The 23795-nt window shown below is 42.9% G+C and overlaps 4 protein-coding genes and 1 long non-coding RNA gene across 6 annotated transcripts in view; 3 read left to right on the forward strand and 2 right to left on the reverse strand.

Moving 5' to 3' along the window:
• Positions 1-4696, reverse strand: part of ogfod3 (2-oxoglutarate and iron dependent oxygenase domain containing 3) — a 19663-nt gene extending 14967 nt beyond the window's left edge. The window contains exons 1-4 of the mRNA XM_076093217.1: positions 4347-4696; positions 2480-2706; positions 683-758; positions 510-552 (exon numbers count right to left, since the gene is read on the reverse strand). Coding sequence (XP_075949332.1) covers positions 510-552; positions 683-758; positions 2480-2706; positions 4347-4417 — 417 coding nt within the window. The 5' untranslated portion in view covers positions 4418-4696. The remainder of the gene's footprint in view (positions 1-509; positions 553-682; positions 759-2479; positions 2707-4346) is intronic.
• Positions 4639-8418, forward strand: hexd (hexosaminidase d). Of its 2 annotated transcripts, XM_076093214.1 has the most exons (12): positions 4639-4946; positions 5036-5137; positions 5216-5331; positions 5576-5663; positions 5779-5943; positions 6018-6201; positions 6597-6668; positions 6791-6989; positions 7146-7307; positions 7400-7507; positions 7833-7922; positions 8030-8418. In XM_076093214.1, the coding sequence occupies exons 2-12, from the start codon at positions 5051-5053 to the stop codon at positions 8199-8201; spliced, it is 1443 nt and encodes a 480-aa protein (XP_075949329.1). In that variant the 5' UTR covers positions 4639-4946; positions 5036-5050; the 3' UTR covers positions 8202-8418. The 2 variants fall into 2 exon arrangements, with proteins under 2 accessions (XP_075949329.1, XP_075949330.1); XM_076093215.1 differs by lacking the exons at positions 4639-4946; positions 5036-5137 and having other exon boundaries at positions 5260-5399.
• Positions 8338-13050, reverse strand: cybc1 (cytochrome b-245 chaperone 1). The gene is made up of 6 exons (XM_076093218.1): positions 11816-13050; positions 10653-10740; positions 10503-10544; positions 10186-10356; positions 9931-10075; positions 8338-9365 (listed from the first exon to the last, which is right to left on the reverse strand). Exons 2-6 carry the CDS (start codon positions 10738-10740, stop codon positions 9197-9199), a joined length of 615 nt encoding a protein of 204 aa, XP_075949333.1. The 5' UTR covers positions 11816-13050; the 3' UTR covers positions 8338-9196.
• narf (nuclear prelamin A recognition factor) lies at positions 12342-19158 on the forward strand. The gene is made up of 12 exons (XM_076093216.1): positions 12342-12659; positions 13233-13304; positions 13439-13504; positions 13856-13984; positions 14113-14245; positions 14930-15064; positions 15888-16006; positions 16391-16520; positions 16767-16839; positions 17135-17272; positions 17391-17548; positions 17684-19158. The coding sequence occupies exons 2-12, from the start codon at positions 13248-13250 to the stop codon at positions 17923-17925; spliced, it is 1380 nt and encodes a 459-aa protein (XP_075949331.1). The 5' UTR covers positions 12342-12659; positions 13233-13247; the 3' UTR covers positions 17926-19158.
• A 2564-nt stretch (positions 19159-21722) lies between these two features.
• LOC142951585 (uncharacterized) lies at positions 21723-23770 on the forward strand. Its single transcript, XR_012954589.1, has 3 exons — positions 21723-22281; positions 22389-22700; positions 22807-23770. It is a non-coding gene; the product is annotated as an uncharacterized LOC142951585 (long non-coding RNA).
• The last annotated feature ends 25 nt before the right edge of the window (positions 23771-23795 follow it).

Consider the following 23795-nt stretch of genomic DNA (forward strand, 5'->3'; position numbering starts at 1 on the left):
CAAAACACTTTGGTTTGGATCTCATAAGGCAGCAATCATCCACGAGTATTTCCCTCCCCACTCCTGTGTACCTGTACCAACAAAGTTATTCTTGGCTGGATGTCCGCAGGACCCGGGACACCGGGATTCATGTAGGCGATTAGATTTTTTAAATGTCCCTCCTTAAGTGTTTTAATCATAGGCTGTATATAAGAAGTGGACGTAGTCGTCGTGAAGTCACCCATTGGTTCGTGGACTTCCGTTTTAAAGCCTTGAGTTCGGCGATTTCGCTGTCGCAATGAACATCATATTGTATTGAAGAAGACTTGAAACTAGAGATTGAGACCATAAACTCATCTTTACAATGTTTACTGAGGGAATAAATCACGAGACACTTCCACATTGGCTTCCCTCGGCAGAACCGGAGGGGGACTGGATTCGGGTTTTGGGATACAACTACTCGGAAGTCGGGACTGTCCTGAATTTTCCGAGATGTTTATTCCAACAATTTAATTTGCCGTTATACTCACTCCTCCCTCTGACCCGGCCAGCGCCAGCCCTCTCTCAGCCAGCCTGTGAGTCGGAGACAGAAAGCATGATGAATGATTCCGCTGCGCTACAGCGATGGAGGACAGAGAATGGTGACACAACGAGGGGAGAGCAGAGAGAGACGCGCTGCGCATCGTAGGACTAAAGTGTTTACCTCCTGAGGAGCTGAGCTTCCTCCCTCGTCACCACGCCGTCTGTGACCGCGCGGCCACACTTCTGAGGGGTGCATCCTGGGAGAGAGACATGTGAGAGAGGATTTAGAAATCAATGGTGGGAGAAGCCTCGGGTGCTTTGAAGGCTTTGGGCCTCACAGCAGGGAGAGAAAGTGGCCCTGTGGAGAAACAAAATGCCACGCAGGGAGTTCATTGGAGTTCTGCTCATTAATGCCAGAAAATTATAAGGCTTTCCCGCCAGCCTCCTGATGATTAGAAGCGTGCTCGGAGCGTGAGCCCCCCCCCCCCCCCTGCTGTGTTTCCTTTAGACACTGGAGCCGCACCGTTTGAACTCCCAGCGGTCTAATGTGTTTGAAAAGACAAATTTCCAATTTGTTCTCTTCTTTCTGCCAAGGATGTTCTCAAAGCGGTTTCACATTTCACGGGAGAGTAAGGGGGGGGCATTTATACAGTACATTTGGAAGTGTCTGCTTTAAAGTGAGCAGTGGACGGATCTGGAGGGAATCGTGAGTGCACTGATGCCAATAACGGAGCAGAATACTTCCTTTCTATTCATTTACTATTTGTTTAATTCCAGGCGGAAGGAGACAAATCTAAGTCATTCTTCACATGTCAGATCAGTCTGTGAAAATAAACAGTGCCCCTCGTACAAGCGCATCCTCATATTTTCAACTTTCCTTCATGCCAACAATGCGGATGAATAAATGAATACCCAGCAAAACTTTTACATTCATCATGTGAGCAAGTAGATATTAACAGGAGAGTGCCAACTGAACTGCTTTTCATTCTGCAGAAGCACAATTATTCATCCAATAAATAATGAAACTGATGAGGAACAGTTATGCAAAAGATGGGTGAGAATGATAAAAAGCAAATCGCTTTAACAGAATAATGAAGCCCTCAATATTACGTATTCCATGTCTGAGAAGGGCTTCTGAGTTGGGATTGTTTATTCAAACTACTATTTCCAAGACAATGGAAAAAAACATTATGCTTATTTTTTTTTATTTTTGAACCTTATTTCAGTTTAGTCTTAAGTTTGGCTCAATTTGGGGGGAAACTGCACTTTTCACTTTACAGTGAAGTTTCACTTCAACAAATAACGTCATCAGAGATGCTCTGCTCCCTGCTGTGCTCTGACCACGGTGACGGTTCATGAGTATGAATGAACACATGTCTATGTAGGTGTGTTCGAGGTCTCTTGGCTTTTTAGCCTCGTATCTAAGTGCACAAACAAACTGGTTGGTATTTGCTTCATTTCAGCTGGTCCGCCGATCAAATAGTACAGATACAGTAACATAATGCTCAGCTAGGCTTGTGCTACGCCGCCATCTAGTGGATCGCTACCATGCTGTTTCACACCGTTTCAGGAATCAGGAGAAAATGGTTTGAATTCAAGTTTTGAAGACTTTTTCAACCCTTTAAGTTCCAGTTTAAATACTTTGTTTAATGATAACAGAATTCACAGAAATTCAGTGTGATGGTGTGTTAGAGAACATTGTTTTCCGACCTCCAATATTTTGTGGCTGACTAGCGTTGGAAATCAAAGGGTAAGCGAGATATTTTTCAACCTGGATCCTATATCCGATGTTTTGTGTCTAAGTGACTAATGAGTAAAACAATTTATTTTAAATTGGTCCAGTATTGGGAGAACACTGCATGCGAGGGCAAGTGAGCAGCGTCAATATTTTACCAGCATTTGGTATTTATGAAGCAGGCGTGGCGTTATCTCGGCCCAGTCAATGTTTACATGGCAGCGGCGCGGACCAGAGCCTCACCTGGATAGCGTTGGTAGTTCTCGTAGTCCTCTGAGCACTGGACGGAGGAGACTCTGGGCCGGGGGGAGACCAGCTCGCCCTGGCGGACTAGCGTTTCTGTGATGTCACTGTCCAGAGAGGTCACGTACAGCCACACCGCCGCCCCGCACAAGGACACGACGACCAGCAGCAAGATCACAAGCCCTCGGGAACCCCTCCATGCCGATCCCTGCCGCAGCGCATTACCTCTGAGCAAGACAGAAACACCAAACACAGGCTACTAACTATAATAATATGGAATTCTGATTGAAAAAACAACATAGACATATTTATCAGTTACCAATCTTTAGTAAATTGATTGTCAGAAGGAAATGTTTATAAACCAGCTATGATAGGCCAACCGTACGGTTCACACAACCAACAAACCTGAGTCAGCTGTAACAACTTAAATCCACGAGTTATCTTTGAGAGTCAATGTTAGTGAGAAAGAAGTAGAAACAATTAGCTAAAAGTAACAATAGACACGTAATCTAAATAGTTAAATAGTGACGGGGCGATGGCACTGCTGTCCTCAGCAAACACCTCACTGCCGTTTGATCTGTTTCATTATAAAATGGGACACGGAGGAACTGGAAGAGACAAGAAAGAGCTTTGGTGACATGGCCACACTGTGTACAGAGATAGGCATGCCAAAAAGAAATGAAAGAGCTTTCTTCCTGGCAATATTCCTGCCAACATCTGTCACAGGCAATGCTTGGTGTGTGTGACGGTGTGTCTGTGCGCTATACAGTATGTGCCATCCGTGTGAATGGCTGTGTACTCGCTTCTGAATGTTAAGGAATACATATTCATGTTGTGCAAGAGCGTCTGTATCTGTGTACAAATCCAGCGAATTGTGTGTGTTTATGTGAACCCATTCAATTGTCTGAGGGAGCATGCATTCACACACACGAGTACGTACGTTTTTATATGTGCATCTAAAGCTTCCTCTCCTCATTTCCTGCACATTTTGCATGCTTGTGGAAGTGCAGTTTTGTGTGTATGCAAACGTGTGCGAGGCCTCACTTGCATACATCCAAAGCTGCCTCATTTACTCCATTCGTAATTCATTATAGGCCTACAGGAGAACACCCATGATTAGAGTATTCATGGTTAATATCAGTGGACTATTAGTGAGACTAATAATACATGTAAAGTGCTCTGTAGTCTGAACGCACGGTGGAAGGGGGAATCACTCTGTGATGTTTAACGTGATTCAACTAACAGTTATTTTCATTACTGATTGATCTCAATAATCTGTTGCTGATTGAGTTAAGCAAATAGAGTGATGTCGGTCCTGCCGCCGACCTCATCTTAACATGCAGAAATACAGAAAAACACAAGTGAAGAAATGTAAAATGACAGATTAAATAAAAGCAGAAATGCAAAAATACCAAAATGAGTAAAAGTAGAAACCTAGAAAGAACTTGAAGACATTGATGTATCTATTCATGTCCCAATGAATTAACTACAAGTATTTCTATAGTATTCATGCAATTAACTATCAATTAAATATATATTTCAGCATGCATGTATACATTTATTTCTATTTGGTAACAACAGTATTTATTTATTTGTTTATTTTTGTGATTATCCTCCATAACACAAACAGGAATGTGATATGCTAAAGAAAAACTCAAAATAATGCTACACATTAGCATGTATACATTTATTTTCTCTTTGAAGACTATATTCATGATAATAGTATCAATTTGACACTATTATCACCATTTTAGTTAGGTCCTAGTTAGGGTGTCCCCCTCCTTCCTAGTGACAGTACCTGACTGGCACACCGCCACCCTGTTGGGCTTCACACAGGCAGCACACTAGCGTCGTTTCACTCACTCACCTTTTAATCTTCTTCTCTATCTCTGTGGCATTCGCGCCCTGTGGATTCGCCCTCATTCGCAGCAGCGCCATTTTGACTCAATATGCCTGCTAGGTAGCATTAACAAAAATTACCGTCATACACGGTTATTCTGGCCTTGACTAACCATACCGTGTAGCTCGCTAACAGCTCGTACCACCACCTGAATGCCTCTCCACTTCCTCGTGGAAGCTCGCCCGCCAACCCATTGGCTCCCCGGAAGAGAAAGCTATGTTTTCATTGGTCCACGTCCTGGTCCAATTGAGTTCGACCACAATGGGTAGTTGCAAAAACATACGATTTGGGCTGTGCTTAACCGGCATGCTACCTTGTCCTATGCTTTACAGATGTTTACAGGCGTTTTACAGCATGTAGCGTGCGTTCTTTCATCCATTGCTCTGCCTGCGGAGACTAAACTAATCGATTACCTACACCGCGTGTTTACGTTGAAAACGACAGGAAGCGGTGGATGTTTCTTGTGCAGGAACAAAAGTTCATCCCCCTCACAACAATAACATCCTCATCGGAGTGCCAGTCCTCTAATATCCCGTCTCTGGTTCTGGCTTGGTCTCTGCGGTCCCGGTGAGTCAAGCAAATGATCTGATGTTCATTCACAAACATACAAAACACACTCACCTGTTCTTAATATGAAAGTCTGTATGTGCCTGCAGTCTGTAACAGGCAGAATGAAGAGTCCACCATGGCCTAAAGGAAAGAAACTGGTCCACCTGGATTTGAAAGGTGCCCCCCCGAGGGTAGAATACCTTCACAAGGTAAGCACACAGCAGCTTCCTCTGTAATCTGATGCACCACTGTAACTATTATTATACATTTTTTTGTGTGTGTTTCAGCTGATCGAGCTGTTCTCTCAGCTGGGAGTCGACGGCCTGCTGGTGGAGTACGAGGACATGTTTCCTTATGATGGGGAGCTGAAGCTGCTGCAGGCCACAGCTCAGCCTGCTTACAGGTGCAGTTTGGGACGGAAACACACGGACACCGCCTGATTCATTCCTGATTTATGGGCTGGGTGGAATTGTATGTGCTTGTTTATCTGCCTTATCATGCTGTCAGATCCTGTAATAAAATCATAATCCTTCCTGTGTGGGATAAACGGATCAAACTTCATGTACAAGTCTGGCATTCTATAAAAAAAAAAAAAATGCTTTGGTTCAGTAAGTTCAATGTCTGTTTACTGCTTGCTCTGTTCTCAGCCGAGAGGAGGTACTGTCGATGCAGGACTTTGCCAAATCGAAGGGCTTGGAGGTCATCCCACTTGTGCAGACGTTTGGTCACATGGAGGTGAGGCGAACTGTTTGTTTGAAACTGTTTGTATTGGATACGAATGCTTCATTTTCAGACGGTGTTCAGCATCCGTGTTTGTTGTTCACCGGTGGCCGTCCCTCCTCCGTTACAGTTCGTGTTAAAGCATCGGCCCCTGTGGAGCCTGAGAGAGGTGGCACCCTGTGTGGGCACCCTGAATCCCCACCGAGAGGACGGGGTGAGGCTGGTGATGGAGATGCTGAGGCAGGTGGTGGAGCTGCATCCGGGCTTGAATGCACTGCACATCGGAGCAGATGAGGTACGGATTGGTCAGACGTCAGCCAGTTGTGGCGGCAGGCGTCATCATTTTTATTTTACTTTTTATTCTTCAAGGTATATATGCTCGGCGAGGGGGAGGAGTCCAAGCTGTGGTTGGCTTCGCCCGGACGTACGGTGGAGCACCTTTTCCTGAGTCATGTGACCAAGGTGGCCCAGGCCATCAGGGAGACGTGGCCACACATGACCATCATAATGTGGGATGATATGATGAGAGGCATGGGCCAGGACACACTAAAAGGTAATCGTTCCCTACTAAACCAGATGAGCACTGATATCTGAAATGAGTAGAGCTACTCTAAAAAATATATAAATAAATTAAAAAAATGTGTCAACAACAAGGATAATAGCTAAGAAATAGAAATATGTGTCGGTCGATTGCTCAGCTGCATCAAATTACATCAATGTCATGTGAATAAAGTAGAAGCTTTTTGATGCTAAGAGCTCACGTAATGAGGCAACCTACCAAGAAGCCCCATGAAAGAGGCAATTTGATGTAATTCTTTTTTTTTTTTTTTTTTTTTTTTTTTTTTACATCCGTTTACTGGTATTTTAGTTAGAAGTGCAAAGTAAACACTGCATACAAATCAATGTCTTGATTTGACTGTTTTCATTGAATTATTTTTATCCATGTAGCTAGTGGCCTGGTGGGATTGGTCCAGCCCATGTTGTGGGACTACACCCCTAATCTGGATGTGGACACAACTGGTAGGAAACCTACCTTATACTGTGGAAATTAGTACTCAAACATCAGACACTTGCACAGTGACAGATACTCTGCAACATGCCCAGAGCCTTGTTGGTAGTGATGTTTACTCCGTGTTGTCCAGTGTCTCTGCTGGAGAAGTACTGCGGTGCCGGTATGTCCGACCTGTGGGCAGCCAGCTCCTTTAAGGGCTCCACCAGTGTTTACACCTGTGTGCCCAGCACGCAGAGACATGTGGATAATCATGAGCAGTGGCTCAAGGTGGCTGCTGCTGTATCTGCCGCTGTCAACCTGCAGGGCATCGCCATCACAGGCTGGCAAAGGCAAGTATTCAAGGGATTTTTTTCAGCTTCTAGTCTGTAATTAAATTGTCCTTTTGTGGCTCAGACTTTAGAATTTGTAAGGGTCCAAAGGACTTCACTAGCTTTTTAACACAGAGCCTTTTACATGTTCCATTATTCCCCCCCCCCCGCTGTCAGGTACGACCACCTGTCGGTGCTGTGCGAGCTGATGCACGTGGCCCTTCCGTCGCTAGCGGCCTGTCTCCAGACGCTCAGCCACGGTCAGTTCAGCGCCGAGGCTCAGAGCAAAGTAGCCGAGAGTCTGGATATCTCCTCAGTGGAGGTAGAGGCCATGGGGAGGTGAGGTCAGACATTGTTTCATCATGAACTACACTGTCACTGTACAGTGTGCATCTTTAGGCTAACAGGATCTTGCTCCGTGTGGCCTTCAGGACGACTGCGGACGAGTCGCTGTTCCCAGGGAGGAGGCTGGCTGAGTTAACTGTGGAGCTCAATTCACTGCTGAACTCAGAGGACATACGGTTTTTTGACAACAACATGTGAGTTATTGCACTGTCTCTCCAATGATTGTTTGGCTTTCATTCATCAGAAGATCGATACCACTCTCATGTCCGTACACCAAAAATGAAGATGCAGCCAGTTAGCTTAGCTTAAAAACTGAAAACAGGGGTAACATCACCCACTGTTTTATTACAGTATATATATATTTAGCATACAGACACGAGTGGTATCAATCTTCTCGTCTAACTCTCAGCAAGACAGCGAACAAGAATATGTTTCAAAATGTCCAACTATTCTTTTAACCTTTGCAAACTATGTATATATAAACAACTGCTGAATAACTGTATGCCTGTGCTACTGTAGGTTTGTTAGAGGTTGGTTCAGCCCCTACCACCAACAGAGGAAGATGTTAAGCCCTCTCATCGGCATGCAGATTCACAGCCAAGCATCAACGTGAGAATAATAATAATTATACTGAAGCTACACTCTCTGCATCCTGAAATTGCTTAAGAACTCTGTTTAGCATTTAACAGAAAGCCCATCTGATCACGTCTTCTCAGGTATTTGACTGCGTTACAAGAGAAGGTGGAGGCAGTGAGAGAGGAGATGGTGCGTCTTTACCCAGAGTCAACAGCCCAGGAGTGGATCGAGGAACACGTCAGCCCTGTAATGGCTCCTTTACAGAGGATAACGGAGGACATCGGAGCCTGCGTCAATGAGATGGTGCCGTAGAATATTTTGCCAGCTCAGAATCAAACTGCAACATTTTTTTTTTTTTTGCAACCAGCACTTAATTTAACAGGAGTGACTTTTACGCGTAAATTTGCACTAATTGCACCAACAACAACAAAAAAAAAAAGACTTTGGGTTTACAAATACATGGTTTTTTATATAATTCCTCCAAATGTATCAAAGTAAACGAAGACAATAAAATCAACCAACAAAAAAAGATTCTTCTCATTTTCTTTCCAGCAGAGCAGAGCACACCGACATTCACCATTTCAACAGATGTATGGAACTTTAAAGTTCCATACACTTTAAAGAAGTTTGTCCAAAGCACCGAAGTGTTTGCCTGAGATTCAGTCTTTGGTTCACAAAAAGTAAATAAACGTTAAAAGACAGAACAACAGCAGGCTAAAGCATTTCACATATAATTAACTCAATTGAGAGTCATGCCCGATTACAGTTTGCACATGCGTTCATCCGGATTGCGGACTGGGTATGAATACACATGAAACCAAAGGTGATTATCAACTGGGTGGTCCGGGAAACAGTGGGAAAAGCACTTTCCATTGACTTGCACATAAACACATATTAGAGTTAATCAGGAAGGCACGGTAAAACTGTAATCTGGAGTGTATTCCCAAATAGTAATTAGATCAGAAGAGCTAAGGCATGATATTCACTTACAGAGAACTGCATCTAAAGTACAATTTTGTTCTGTTTTAGGAAACATTTGCATGACAAAACATTTAAGTTGTTGATATTTCCATCCCAGTTCGCATGAAAATAAAGTAAGAAATATTTTACCATAGTCTCCCGAGGAAGGAAGTATGCTAGGAGAAACTGAAAGAGACTATATCCTTGGTGTTTCATGCACATGCTAACAGTATAACACGTAGTGAGGGTACCACTTAAACTGCTCCCTCTGTAATGCCGTAGCAAGGTCATAATGCCCCTAAATCAATCCACCCAAAGTTGCAGCTGGGTTGCAAGTCACAGAGGGATCAGAGTTTGTCTGCTTCACCATCTGAATCACTGCTGTTATCCAAAGAATCTTCTTCCTCCTCCTCCTCCTCTTCTCCATACTCTGCCTCTTGCTCCTGCTGCCTGCTTTGCTGCAGCTCCTCCAGGCCCAGGAAGCGCTTCAGCAACGCAGCCATCGCCTCCACATCACTGACAGACGGAACAGAAGGAGAACAGGATATTCTGCATTATTTTGTGTCATTTGTTATGCTTTTTTTTCTCCATATTATTGCTCGGCTTAAGAAATAACTTAATTATCAGACAATAAGAAGACATTGATTCGAGGTTTTGCAACAGAGTCACAATGAAATCTGCGGACAAAAACAAATTGTAAATACATTCACGACTAACAATACAATCCTTTTTTTCAGTGGAAGCCTTGCGGAGTAGCTGTTGCGGTGTGACAGCTAATGGGGATCCTCGTGATTAAACACAGAATGTTTTAGTTAGGTGGTTACGTTGACCCATTGTTAACGATATATATTAACAATAACGATATATTTTCAGAATTTGAAAATGTATTTTTTAAATATAATTTTAAGACTTTTTTTCCCACAGACGCTGGGGACAGATAAACAAAACAAAAAAAGAGCAGCTTCTGCATCAGTTTACCAGGCGGGCAAACACACCATGATCTGAAAGCATTCATCAAGTCGTGTTGTTTTAATTAAGTGAGCCGTCACTGTGTCATCACATAGCGTCGGGAGATACCTACTTGCGTTCCCCCAGTGTTGCGCTCTGAGTCAGGGGGTAGGAGAAGCCGGCAGCCAGCCGCAGCATCAGCAAGTAGCCCTTCCCCAAATAGCGAACCTTCTCCTCCTGGACGCAGATGTCACACAGCTGTGTCAGATCTAACACAACTGAGAGAGAGAGAGAGAGAGAGAGAGAGAGAGGGGGAGGCTCAAGATCTATGATTCTGCACTCTCACTCTCTGCAGAGACTACCGTACTCGCTCTGGGGTGTTACTGACCTTTCTCTTGCCCCTTCTTCCATAACGTCAGGATTAAAGCGTACAAGCTAAACGTCTTGAGCTCAATCAGGTTATTGGTCTTGTCGAACACAGCCTCCTCCCATTCGTCCATGTTCTGCATGGCTACGAACAGACAGCCTGCCACGTAGAAAAGCTTCCACGGGATGCTGTCTGTGTGATCCACGGGACACATAGAATTATTTTTAAAAAGAAGGAAAAGAAAGCTGCGTAAGTTGCAACAAGCAGGTGCGGAAAGTTATGTAAATCGGACGTTGGGCAAATTGAATAACAGAATAAGGTAAATTCAGTTTGTGTACCTGAGCTGTAGTATGCAGCTGCCAACCCAACAGATGCTATGCCTGCAATTAAAATGAGAGGCTTATTATTAGAGAGAATGCAGAGGAGATGTTTATATCATATTTGATTGTGTACACTGTATGCACATTTGCACACACACACACACTTACCGACAAGAAGAGACCAGGAACGAATGCCCGGAGATCTCTTCAGGTGGAGCAGGGTGGAGCTGTGCTCCGCTACGATCATGTATCCCATCTGAACAGAAGCAGGAATATTAAGCCTATTTCACATGAAAATAACACCCCTACCTTAAAGGGCCAGTTCACCCAAATCACAAAAATATCCCCCAGGCTTGACGTTTATTCACACATTTGTCCTATTTCAATAGGCCTTTTTTCACAGCACACATTTTGACTTGTTATAGGAGCCAAATCACAGGATTCTCTGCTCCGAAGAGGCATTTCAAGACATTGGATTGGGTGGGTTCATTTTCACAATGCCTTCAAAAATAAAAGGTCAAAATGCATCAATTTTAGTAGATAAGATGTATTTTGGCTGTATGTTCTGTTTGGACTTTCTATAACAACAGAGTGACTAAAACATTCATTTTGTACTGAGCTAGGCCTCGCTCATCCATTGTTAGTAGGAAAGCACACGTGTTCCTCAGAACACCACAAACAACTCTGTTCTATATAAGTGTACCAGTAAGCCACCATTCAGCTGAATTTATTGTCTACTGTGACATGTCAAAATGTATTTTTAAGGTATATTGATTCGCAATGAATGAAATAGTAAATAAATACTTACTGCCTTAATTAACGTGGGTTCTGTTTCATCACCAGTGAGTCGTAGAGCCTCACTGTGTATACATCTACTTTTAAGATATTCATTATTTCAGTTTTGAGCTTGTATGTTGCATACTTCTAAATTACTTTAATTGAATTTAACTGGGTGTTCTGCACTATGAAAAACTATAAACAACGCACAGAGAATGGAACCCCGAGCAGGTTAATCCAGCCATTGTCTGACCAGTTCCTTTGGATAATCCAGATATGTTGCTGGCAACTCCTTTGTTATATTAATGGAACTCTTTTCTACCTGAATATATAATCACAAAACTGATAGCCATCCATTTCTGCATGGCTTCATATCACAAGGGACAAGAGAGAAAATATATATACATTTTTTTGTAATTTGGGTGAACTGACCCTTTAATTCGATCTGAAAACCAAGTAAGACACTTGGCTTGGATGTGATGGGAGACCCCACACAACTGTCTGTCCAGAACTGTACAAAGATACCAACTATGCGACATTTTTGTATCACTTACCTTAAACTCTTCTTCCTTTCTGTAAATTTGCGTCTTGCAGGTTTAGCAAAAGAGCATTTGTACGAGGAAGCACGTGTACTAAATTATAAGGAAGTTCTTTTCACATTATTGCAGCAACTGTCCTGCATGGGTAACACTTCCTTCCTGGATCCGTCTGCGATGATGGACGGGATCATGTTCTCCCCGCCTTCAAAATAAAAGCTTTAACTGCATTGTTAAAAAAGGATTTGGCTGTGTCGTCCGTTCACTACGCAATACTTTCACTTTCCTACAACCCAATTACATGTTCAAAACATTAGTTTTTTCTTCTTTTTACTAAACTGGCTTAACTTTGGACAACTTTCCTCACATACTTTGAAAGCTGGCCACGGCTTCGCTCCATGCACGCGGAGACACTTCCCGACCAATTATGAGTTTTTAACGCAAGACATATGATATTTATTTTATTTTATATACAATGAGAAAATGCCCTTACTTTGGCAAAAACTCAAAGCTTCCGGAGCAGACCGCTAAGTCGTTTGCGCATGTGTGGATTCGCAGGGGTGCACAATGGAGTCAGACGTGCATAGACATGAGTGGCGTGAATACTAGGAGACCCCGACGCCTTCGAAAAGCGCTAGTTTGAAAAGCGCTAGTATGCAATAACCGCACAGGTTCAAGCGAGCAGTGGCGGTGACACCGACCACAGACGACTTGACTTGATACTGAAACAAAGTGCTGAGTAACTGCCGAGTTCACCTGCTGTGCTGTAGCACTCTTCTTTTACCATTAGCTGCTCTTCGGACTGTCCTCTGCATTTTTCCCATGTCTTTGTCCGACAGAGCAGCGAAATAAAACTCTTCCGGTGAGTTACCCTTAAAATTCGACCTTTTTAATAACAGCACGAGGCCTGTTGTCACACTGTTAAACCAACACATTGATTCAATTATTTGTCAAGACATGTGGGGGAGGCCTGTAACGCAATAGCTAATGTTTAAAGTTGGCTCAAATCAGTTTTGACCTAAGTTACGTTAGCGGTACACATTGCATAAGAAATTATCGATGTTTTTCTTCTTTAATTATCGCGAGCTGTATTAAAAATATTCACCACAGAGTGGACAACCGTCGTATGCTACATTGTGACTGTGTTTGTGTTCATAATATGCATTGAAGGTTTTCACAGGATGATGTAATAAATTGGCTTTTGTGGCTGTTTTTGTTTGGCGCTGTGTATATAATTAACATTTTAATGACGGGATATGCTAGCCAGTTTCCCCACCGTAATAGAGCTGCTGTCTGAGTGATAAGTGGGCTGCCTGTGATAGGACATAGCGGGGACGGTCAGAGGAGGGTGGAGCTGATCAAACCATCATCACACAAGTGAGGAAATGATCGACACTGCTGTCTGTCTAACAGATACATCACCCTCAATTCACAGATCACGCCAAGGAAAATGTCCGATGTCAACATACCAAAGCGCAAGGAGAAGTGTGAGAACTGCACCAAACAGGTGAGTTTCTAGATCAGTATCACTGCGTTGTTTTTTTAATATATCATTCGACTTTCTTATATAAGATGCATTTTTAAAAAACGGTGTCGTTTTGTCAATCGCAAGTTAGATATTTCTTAATCTTCCACACACAGTGCAACAAGAAACAGAGTGACGATGGTGCCGACTCGCACCAGGAGAGAGTGGAAGTCAACGGACAGGTAATGTCTGTTTTTACTCACGGATTTTAAAGTTATTATAGATGGCTCCTCCCGTTTCGTGCGTCAAAATCACGTGGAGTACTGCCAGGACTGCAAAACCGGTTGTGTAGTTTCTGCTGGAGCTTTCTAAAGTCTGACAAATAACCCTGGGTTATTGTAACACTCCTGTTTTGGGGGGGGGGGAAGTCTTTCAAAGTTTGTGCAGTTAATAGTATGTAAGGAAAGATGGTATCAAGTTGCATCATGGGAAGTTTAGGATCCAGATATCTCGACCTCTGTTGCTTTAACTGCTCTTTGTTTTAAAATCTACCTTCACACTCTCTTAAAACACTCTCCTTTTGTTCTCCTCAGGTGCATGAAGGATCCCAGCTGTTGCTGAGTGCCTGCCTGTCCTGCGACGGCTGTCTGTCAGAGGAGGAGAGCCTGACGATCTCTCAGCAGAGCCTGGAGCAAGTGGAGCGGGTTCTGGCGCTCAACAAGGTACAATGCGGCCTTCTGGAACCTGAGAGAGTCGAGGAAGTCGTCCGGTTGCACTTTTTCAGCGATACCTTTTTTTTTTTTTTTTTTTACATTGGACCCTGTTTGTTTGTTTTCTCTGTCCCCGTCAGAAGTGTGACGCGTCGAAGCACAAGGTGCTGGTGGCGTCGGTGTGTCCGCAGTCTCTGCCTTTCTTTGCCGTCAAGTTCGGTCTGGACGTCACCGAGGCCGCCCACAAGCTCTGTGGCTTCCTCAAGAGTTTAGGTGAGCGAGTGGGATTCGCATGTCACAAGAGGAAACATATTTTCAAATCTCAACACAGCGCTGAAGGGCTCTTGTATGCAGTTATTTGAGGTATTGTTATACTCCTTATGAAGTGTGTGATTTATTTGTCTGCGTGTCCGCCGTAGGATTGGTGTCCACATCAGATCCAGGATCTGTGCTACTTTGTTCTTTCACATGTTGTGTCTCACAATATCATTAGTTTCACTTCGTCAGAAATAGGTTTGTTTTGACAGCTTTTTTTATTTTATATTAAATTCCACAAGTGAGAAATGTGCTGCCTGAAACCGTTTTAAAAGACATGTCTTCATGACCGGTGTGTAGAAACTTCCACCCGCTCATCGGTATCTATCACAGATGCTCGACATTCTCCCCGAGCCACCGCCTGTGTTCTGCTCCAGGTATTAAATCATGGCTGAAAGAGAACCCACATTGTTCTCACACCTGTATTTTGGCTCTTGTGTCTGTATTTATCTGTTGACGCATCTCTTTTCTTTCTCTGTATGATTTCTGTTTTATTTAGTTATTTAAAAAGCCTCCTGTGGACAGGTGTTTTGCCACAAACACTAAACACAGTGCGCCTGGTCTCTGTGCATAAATGAATGTTACAGCTTTACGTCCATGTCAAAGTAAACTAAACTAGTGTCTCTGGGGTTTTCCCTGCAGGAGTGCAGTATGTGTTCGACACCACTCTGGCGGCAGGCTTCAGCATCTTGGAGAGCCAGAAGGAGTTTATTCAGAGGTTTCGCAGGAGGCACCACGACTCCCACGCCTTGCCCATGTTCACCTCCTCCTGCCCAGGTAAACCTCCCTTCCTCCAGTCCTCACCCCTTCTCTCATCCTCCACCCCCTCTGCGCTGTTTTGTTTTGTCCCCCACTTGTCAGATTGATTTTCTAGCCAGCTGAACTAACCTCTAGCCTTATATTTGCCTTAAAAAAAAAATGAGTTTAGCCTCTTTCTCCTGCTGCTCCTCAGGCTCCTGGCTGTTACTTTGCACGGCGTGTGCTGAATAGGGGGAGAGGAACCTTGTTATTAGAAGTAGAGATAGCGGTGGTGTGCTGGTGGGGAAAGATAGAAAGCTCTTCTTTCACCACTCCCTTCATCAGAGATAAACGGCAAGGGTTCAAGACCTTCTTGACAAATCCATAGACTAGACTTTTACAGGAGGCTGCCATTATTGTAGGGACGCAGCTGATGAGTAATTTCATTATCGTTTAATCTGTTTTTTTTACGAATATATAAATTATTTAGTCTTACAATGTCAATTTTTCTTTACAAATACACATCACATTTTTCCCCTGAGCATCTTAAAATGCCTCATTTTGCCAAAAGCCATGAATATATTACATGTGATTTAATATATAACAAAGTGAGGCAGTATATTCTCACAATCGAGGAACTGAAAGCTGAACATTTTTGGTATTTCTTATTGGTTTTGCTTAATAAATGACGAATAATCAACTAACAAAATTGCCGGCTATTCATTGTCTGTAGATTGACTAAACCAGACGGTTCATCCAGTAACCATATTAACAAACCAGGAAGGAATCTAATATTTGGGTATTTGAATTTGAATTGAATACAAAGATTGTTACACTGTCTGCCTGTACATGTGCTTTTCAGGGTGGATCCGCTATTCAGAGCGTGTGCTGGGCAGCCTGGTCACCCCTCACATCTGCACAGCCAGGTCTCCTCAGCAGATCATGGGCTGCCTGGTCAAGGACTACTTCTCTAAACAGCAGGTGAGCATTCACCGCCACAACAGTAACATGCATTTAGTTTGTCGTGGGACAATTATCGGCAACACCGACAGTTGTATCGATAAGAGCTGGAGGTAACGGATTAAAAAAAGGTGGGGCCAGTGGTGAAACGGTGAGCCAAGCGGCCTGACATCAACCGAGTGCAGAACAGAAATACGGAGGCATCTTTCCGCTACCCTCACGTTGAGTTATTTATTCTGAGTTGTGTCTTATCAGAACTCTGTCCAGATGTTGTGTCCAGTTGACTGTCACCAGTGAAAACCAAGTTAAACCACCCTGAGCCTTTTCAAAATGTTGTGGAAAAATGCTTCATGAACAAAACAAGTCTTCCTTATCATGTTGTTTTTCCTCCTCGTCTGCGAACAGAAGCTGAGTCCGGGGAAAGTGTACCACGTGCTGGTGGCTCCCTGCTTTGATAAGAAGCTGGAGGCTGTCAGGGAGGAGTTCTACAACGGCCTGCTGGAGGCCAGAGACGTGGACTGTGTCCTCACCTCAGGTTCAGTCCTCTTTTATCTCGCACGCCACTGCCTCGAGCCAAACAATATTAGTTTGTTTTGACCCCTAGATTATGTTAATTACAGCTTTTATTGTCTGGAGGTTAGGTGTGTCTGAGACCCCAGGGGTGTAAAATCAGTAGCAAGATTTTATTCCATTTCAGTCGAGGCTTATCATCAAATGCATTCTGTCGTCATACTATTTTAGATCAGGTGGTAACGGGGTTTTTTATTTTTTCCTTTTTAAGGTGAGATCTATTACCTGATGGAGCAGAGGAAGGTTTCGGTGGAGGAGCTGGACTCGGTTCCACTGGACCATGTGTGAGTAGTTCTATCCTATTGGTTGTCTTTGGCGAGAAAGCGATGAAATGCATTGAAGCGACCATGATGCAGTTAGCAAGTCTGGATAAATACCAGAATCAATATTCAAAGTAGCGTAGTTATTTATTATATTCATATCACCCTCACTCAGTAGCAACTTTATTGACCCCATCAAAATATTTGGTTCTGCATATATTCTTTGATCATTTTATCCATCCACCCTACATGTTGTTTACAATAACACGGGACTCACAGTTGCATTATGTTCACTGGGTGGTTTGTGTTGTCACTGCAGACTGGGAGAGGCCGGAGACGCGGCGCTGGTGAGGCACGAGGGCCGAGGCTCCGAGGGCTTCCTGGAACATGTCTTCAAACACGCCGCCAAGGAGCTCTTCGGTCTGGACGTCCACGAGGTCACGTACAAGACCCTCAGGTGAGAGACGCCTGTGTTTTGAGAGCTTTTATCTTATCGTCTCGTCGGTTGATTTGGACGTCAAATCAACCGACGATTGATTTTTTCAATCGTTTTTTCTCCACGTTGTTTTTTGCAGGAACCGGGACTTCCAGGAAGTGACTCTGGAGCGTGATGGGGAAACTCTGCTGCAGTTTGCCGCCGTCTACGGTTTCAGGAACATCCAGACCCTGGTTCACCGCATGAGAAAGGGACGTGTGCCCTACCAGCTGGTGGAGGTGCTGTCCTGCCCAGGAGGTAACGCCACCCACAACTACCAACGTGATTTTTAAAAATAATAATGCTTTAAAGTAATAAAAACGTTGCTTGAAATCCTACCTTTCGCCTCGGACCTGCTGTTTTTAAGCCCTTCTTGTGTCTCCCACGTGGCAGGGTGCTTGAGCGGCCGCGGTCAGGCAGAGAGCGATGCGGACGGCCGGGTGGATAAAGACCTTGTCCAGCAGATGGAGGAGGCCTACAGCAGCCTGCCGGTCCGTCTGCCAGAGGTCAACCCCACCCTGCACACCCTCTATCAAGACTGGCTGCAGGGCCAGGACTCCCCGCAGGCCGGCGCGCTCCTGCACACCCAGTACAGAAGTCAGATCCACACGCAGCCCCCACACATGCAGTGGTGAGGGGGAAGGGGAGTGTTTTGCCGTAAAGACATAATGGCAGTTGAATGAGCGCTGCCTCTGGTTGATTCCGATTCCGCTTGGATCATCCCATCAGTCATGCTGGCACCGACGAAGGACGAGCCGAGGGCCGCGCGCTGCTCGTCCGACCAGTGAGTCTCAATGGGTGCATTTCTACCATTAGGCCACAGGGGGGCGGTGCCTGTATATCAAATTTGGTGGATCTCCTGTGCCAAACCTGAGCCCGAGGAGAAACGGGGGTCCGGAGTCCAGAACACACATTTCTCAGCAGACTGGAGCAGTGATGCGGATAACGGCTTCCAAAAATATTAAGTACAGGGTCAGCCAGTCAGCTGATCTGAGAAATGAGGAAAATCTGTAGCAAGTGCAACTTCTGGTGTCAATCTACAGCAATCTACAGAGCAATAAGCCACTGAGGAGACATATGAGACGCTTTTTCAGCACGACTGGAACTCATGAACCGAACCTGCTGATGCTGAATGTTCATCAATGTGTTCCAAATGTAAACCGCCCGATACCAAACATGTCGTTTTACGTTGTGTTCAAGTTGTCTCCACTGTTCCTCAACAACACGTTGATAACTGTGCAACAGTGTGGTCGTCTTCTCTCAACAGTCAATGGAAGACGAGGCCTACAGGTTAAAAAGGCCTTTTGATGACTCTTAACCTGACAGTGAGTGTCTCCACCAGCCCACTGTTGAATCAGAGTAATTCTTTTTTTAATGGTACATGATGATGTCATTTGTTTTGTCACTTTGTTCCCATTCCGCAATCTAGTAAATTATATGTTGTTTTTTTCTTTGTTTTACAAGATCACGTGTGACATGTTGCACACTAAAATATTCTGACAAACGAGGTGTGGATGATGTCATTGTTCACTGAACAGCCTCTGCCTCCTGCAGAGTGAAAACCTTTTGTGCTGCTGGTAATCCACAAAACACCGTTTTCATGCTAAATTCATTCATTGTCATCGTATTTGGATATCTCAAAACTTCAGCAAATTTAACCAAAACTGCCTACATGGCTCAATACGACGAGAGGTTAGTGAGAAAGTGTTTTTCTTTTGTCATGTGACTGAATTGAACCTTCAACAGGACTTTGTGTGTGTGGCGCTGAAACAATCTATCGATTCATTGATCAAAAATCAAATTTGAACACTTTTTTTTTTTTTTTTATAATGAAATTCTTTATGATTAAAAATTGCCAAACAAGCCGGCTCCAGCTTCTCCACCAGAACTTCAAAGCTCACTCGTAACATGTTTGCTTTATTCAAACACGTAAAAAGGAATGTAATGTTTGTTGTGTTGCCAAGAGTTAGTCTTGTTATCGCAGTGAGGTTGACGGGCAGCCAACAGAAATTCCAACTGAGATGAGGTGAACCGGTTATTGTGATTCACTTTTAGCACGAAAATTTACTTTTCATTCGTCTTATATTAACAGGTAGCATTTACCAACCTTTATAGAGACCAGTTTGTAGACATGACACAAACAGATGACCAGTGCTGACCTGACATCTCTTATATCGATGAAGTTTTTATTTAGAGTGTCTCTGGAACTCAACAGTTCCCAGAGAAACAATGTGATCAACGTACTCTGACCCAACCAATGATCCGACCCATTCATTTAAACATAATTGAGCCTTTTCGGCTTCTAATCTGCTCATTCACCCATTTAGTGACCGCGTTGAGCTCCATCAGCTCCACTTAACGTCGGTCACTCCTTCGTGGGGATTACCTGGAGAGTTTGAAGTCGCTGATGGAAACCACCGACCACACAACCAACTGTCACTTGGCAAACAACAGCAAGGGGCGTGCCTGCGAGACGTCTTTGTGTTCCGTTTCAAAGAAAAAGTCAAATTATTTAAACACCAAACTATTTCCTCCCATACAATTTTTCCATGATGGCTTTTGTACGGGTTATTTATATACTCATCCATATCTACTGGTGTTTGAACATGTCTGACATCCATCACTCAACCTCTCACTTTCACTTTCCCTCTCAGTCACTCCATTCAGGCATGTTTTTACTCCAGTGACAATGAGATTTATGGGTTGGGAGCCAGTGTCACCCGTCAGGTTTTAGTTGTTTCTCAGAGTCTTTTGCTGATGCTCACATCAGAAAGAAGTCCTCTCTGAGGTAAATTCTCTTTTCCTGTGTACATGGCAGTTACTCACTCAGAAGCTCAGCTGTGGTTTTAATGGGGGAACCGAGTTATTGATCCAGAGAGGATGATCAAATAAGGTAATGCTTTATTAGTCCCGCAGCGGGGAAATGTACAGGATTACAGCAGCATAGTGCAAACAAGACATAGTAAGAACAAAACGGGTATTATAAATGAGTAATAAACGGTAAAGAATATTAAGTAAAAATCCACAATAGTTCAATTATAATTAAAAATATTACATATACAGACAGAATATTTTTTGTATTGCACAGTGTATTTATATTGCACATATTCTTAGTGTTGTGTGGTCTACTGGGAGCAGATATGCAGTTTGCAGAAGGTCTGCAATAGTGGCAGAAGAGATATTTATGTTTTTAAGTGAGGAAAAGCAGCAATACAACAATGTGTTGTAAAAGTTCTATTAAGAGACATGATGGTAGGACTAAAGCAGGCGGTCTCGGATGTCTGGAGTTGCTGCGACGAGTGTTGGAATCTAGTTTCAGGATGAACACACACTATGATAGTTGTACCTGCTTCTGTGTAAACTCACTGTAGCACAATATCACTACTTACTCATTTGCATATTAAACATACAATTTATAAAAGAACAAATTGTCTGAATGTAATTTATCAACTGCGGGAGTTTCATGGTGAGGTCTGATAGTTACATTTTTATTTTTACCTCATTCACCTGCAGTGTCTTTAAAAACGTGTGTAATTTTACAATACACGTCTTTAAAGGCTGTTTTCTCAAAATTGATTTTTTTTCTAGCCAGAAATCACCTCTTCAGTATTAATTCCTGTCTATATTCTGAAGGGTTTGTTCATATATCATTCAATACCTATAATGTATAGAACATTTCATTCATAAAACATGGCAAAAATAGTTGTTTCCCCTTATGGCTGTTGACAGTATTTTCTGATTGATGGAGTGATAAAACGACATATATACATAAGACTCTGTAAAAACCTTTGAATCTAATATGTCGACAAAATGAAACGATCATTTTGAACCATGCTTCGTCCAATGATTCGATTTCTATTCTGGAAACTTGTGCAAATTAGCGCATATTTGATAAAGTAAATATTACATTTCAGAAAACTTGTAATACAAAACATAATTTACATAACGTAAGTAATCAAACAGACACTAAAAACTTGAGCCAATGACTATCACAGTTGCCAGATGGTTCAAAAGCACAATCTATTTAGCACTAATTAGCTAACCTTTAGACATAAACTAAAGAGATGGCTGAAAGCAAACCAAAACCTGCAATCATACAACCTCACCTGAGACACTGCCGTTATATCATCTCATTGTTTTTGTAATGTATTTATGTATTCTATTGTTTCGTATCGCATTGTGTTGTGCTGTGCTGTACAGTGTTGTGCTGTGGTGTTTGCTGTAGCATTGTAAAGATGTTAGGCCACTAAGAAATTGTAATAACCCGCTCAGGGACTGTGCACTGTCCCTGGTAAATAAAGATATAAATAAATAAACTGGGAAAGTTTCATGCTAGTTAAAAATGTTCCCCGGGTCACCTGTAGTGTCTCCCATTCAAGCAGCGTCTGTTAGTGGATATATTCTTAATGAAGTACAAATTTGGACCTCATTGAAAAAGTTAGCAAGCAATGAAAAATTCAATTTATAAAAAAAGAAATGTATAACTAAAAAGTAGTTCAAATTGGACCTCTTCCAAACTGCTCTGTAATGAGTCATCCTGTTTGGGCTAAGCTTTATCTGTGAGGTGCAACAAACGTGACGGATCAGAATCCCTTTAATAACTTTGATCAGACAGGTACAAGGGAGCACAGTGACGTAAAACATCATGAACTCATTTGACTTAGAACATAGAGAACTTGAGTTGATTTTAGGTTATTAAAACAAATATACACTAAAGACGAATGACAGATTAACATGCACCAACCCATCCAGGTTGTCTTACCTGATTTATGACAATAGGTGAGCCTTGTTTACACCAGGCTGAGGCAGAACAGGACAGAGGCCCTCCTTCTTCAGATCTTTTTTTTTCTCTCTCTCTCTCTCTCTCTCTCGCTCTCTCTCTCTTCCCCTTTCTGAAGACAGTGACGCTTGCAGAATGTCCGGCCTGTGGTTGACCTTGAGTCTGCTCTATGCTGCTACTTTTCTACAAAGCAGTGCCTCAGCAGATGAAGGTATTGATATTGCTTGTACCAAAAATAAGTACGGTATAATGCGAATACATTATGAAGTAAAACAAAAAAGGAAATCATATCATAAATACCCTTTTTTTCTTATCCAGCGGTGTGCCTGAAGTGCAACACAACGGTGACAGTTGAAGCTGGAGAAACGGTGACACTAAACTGCTCTATACATCGTTTAAGTGAGGGCTTTATTGGTAGAGATTTTGCGTGGCATGAACACATACACAATAAGACAAGTGAAATACCTTGTAACAGTAGCTTGATGGAATACAAATGCAAATGGGATAATCTGACATATGTGTCGTTGACCATCTCAACCGTTGTGGAAGACAAAGATTACACCGTTCACATAATGGGAATCGGTGGTCGTGATAAATCTGCAATCAAAGTACAAGTTATCAAGATGAAGGGTGAGTAGCTTCCAGAGTCTTAAAGTCTTTCAGCAAAAGTATATGTGAATTAATGTTTGTGTGCATTATTATTAACAGTATTATTATTATTATCCATTTCATACAGCAATTGAATCGGAAGTAACAACCAAGCCTCAGCCGTCCACCGATAAGAAAGCCTTCATATGGTTTATTTTCATCCCCCTCGTTGCTTCGGGCATTTTGTTTTTCCTGTTTGGAACCAACAGAGGCAGAAAAATAACGAAGGCCATCAGGAAGGAAAAGACTCAAGGAGACCACAGTGACATGAACGCTGCAACAGGGACTGAAAACGTGCTGCCTGCCTGACGTTTGCTTGTCTGTGTTTGTGTGTTTTCTTTTATTAAATATGTGCTGCTCACCACAGCTGGCTGTGGAGCTTCCTGCCTCTGAAAAAAAAATCATACTGACGTATTTTTCATAATTCTGTGAGGTCTTTGTACAGATTGATCCATGTAAATATATAACGATCTGATTTAAGGGGCACATGTGTGGTTGTCCTCCTCGAGACCTGTAAACAGACTCTGATGTGCAAAATCGGTTTTAGAGTAATTAACGCTCGATGATGTCATTGGGGTTTATCTCTGCTTAGGACTGCAAAAATAATATAATGAAAAGACTGCGTTACATGCACTGTCATAGTCTTTGAAAAACATTGGCATTCAGCAGTCTAATAAAGAGAAGATGCTGTCGAGTTGCATTATGGGAAGTGTAGGCTCCAGCATTTTTACGGAGCTCGACCCAAACAAGGGATTCAAAATCTGCCTATTTTTGTCGGTGTCACTTGCAAGTGTACAACTTTATAGAAGTGCAAAAACAAAGCCTAGATTTATTGTACATTTAAAAACAAGCAATGTAAATGTGTTATTGTATACATAATGACTGATATGCTGGACATACGGTGTGTGTGTGTGTGTAGAATCTACATTGGGGCTAGTAGGTTAACTCAGCCTCTGAACATATAACATGTAACAGCTATACGGGTGATGGAACACCACTTCAAATAAAGAGCAATGAAAAGATGTCTGTAACAAGCGCCGCTTCCACATCTTTGATCTGATGCAGCTCACACACACA

Source organism: Anarhichas minor, unplaced genomic scaffold (genome assembly GCF_050575085.1).
Source record: "Anarhichas minor isolate MPS153535 unplaced genomic scaffold, ASM5057508v1 ptg000017l, whole genome shotgun sequence".
NCBI lineage: Eukaryota > Metazoa > Chordata > Actinopteri > Perciformes > Anarhichadidae > Anarhichas > Anarhichas minor.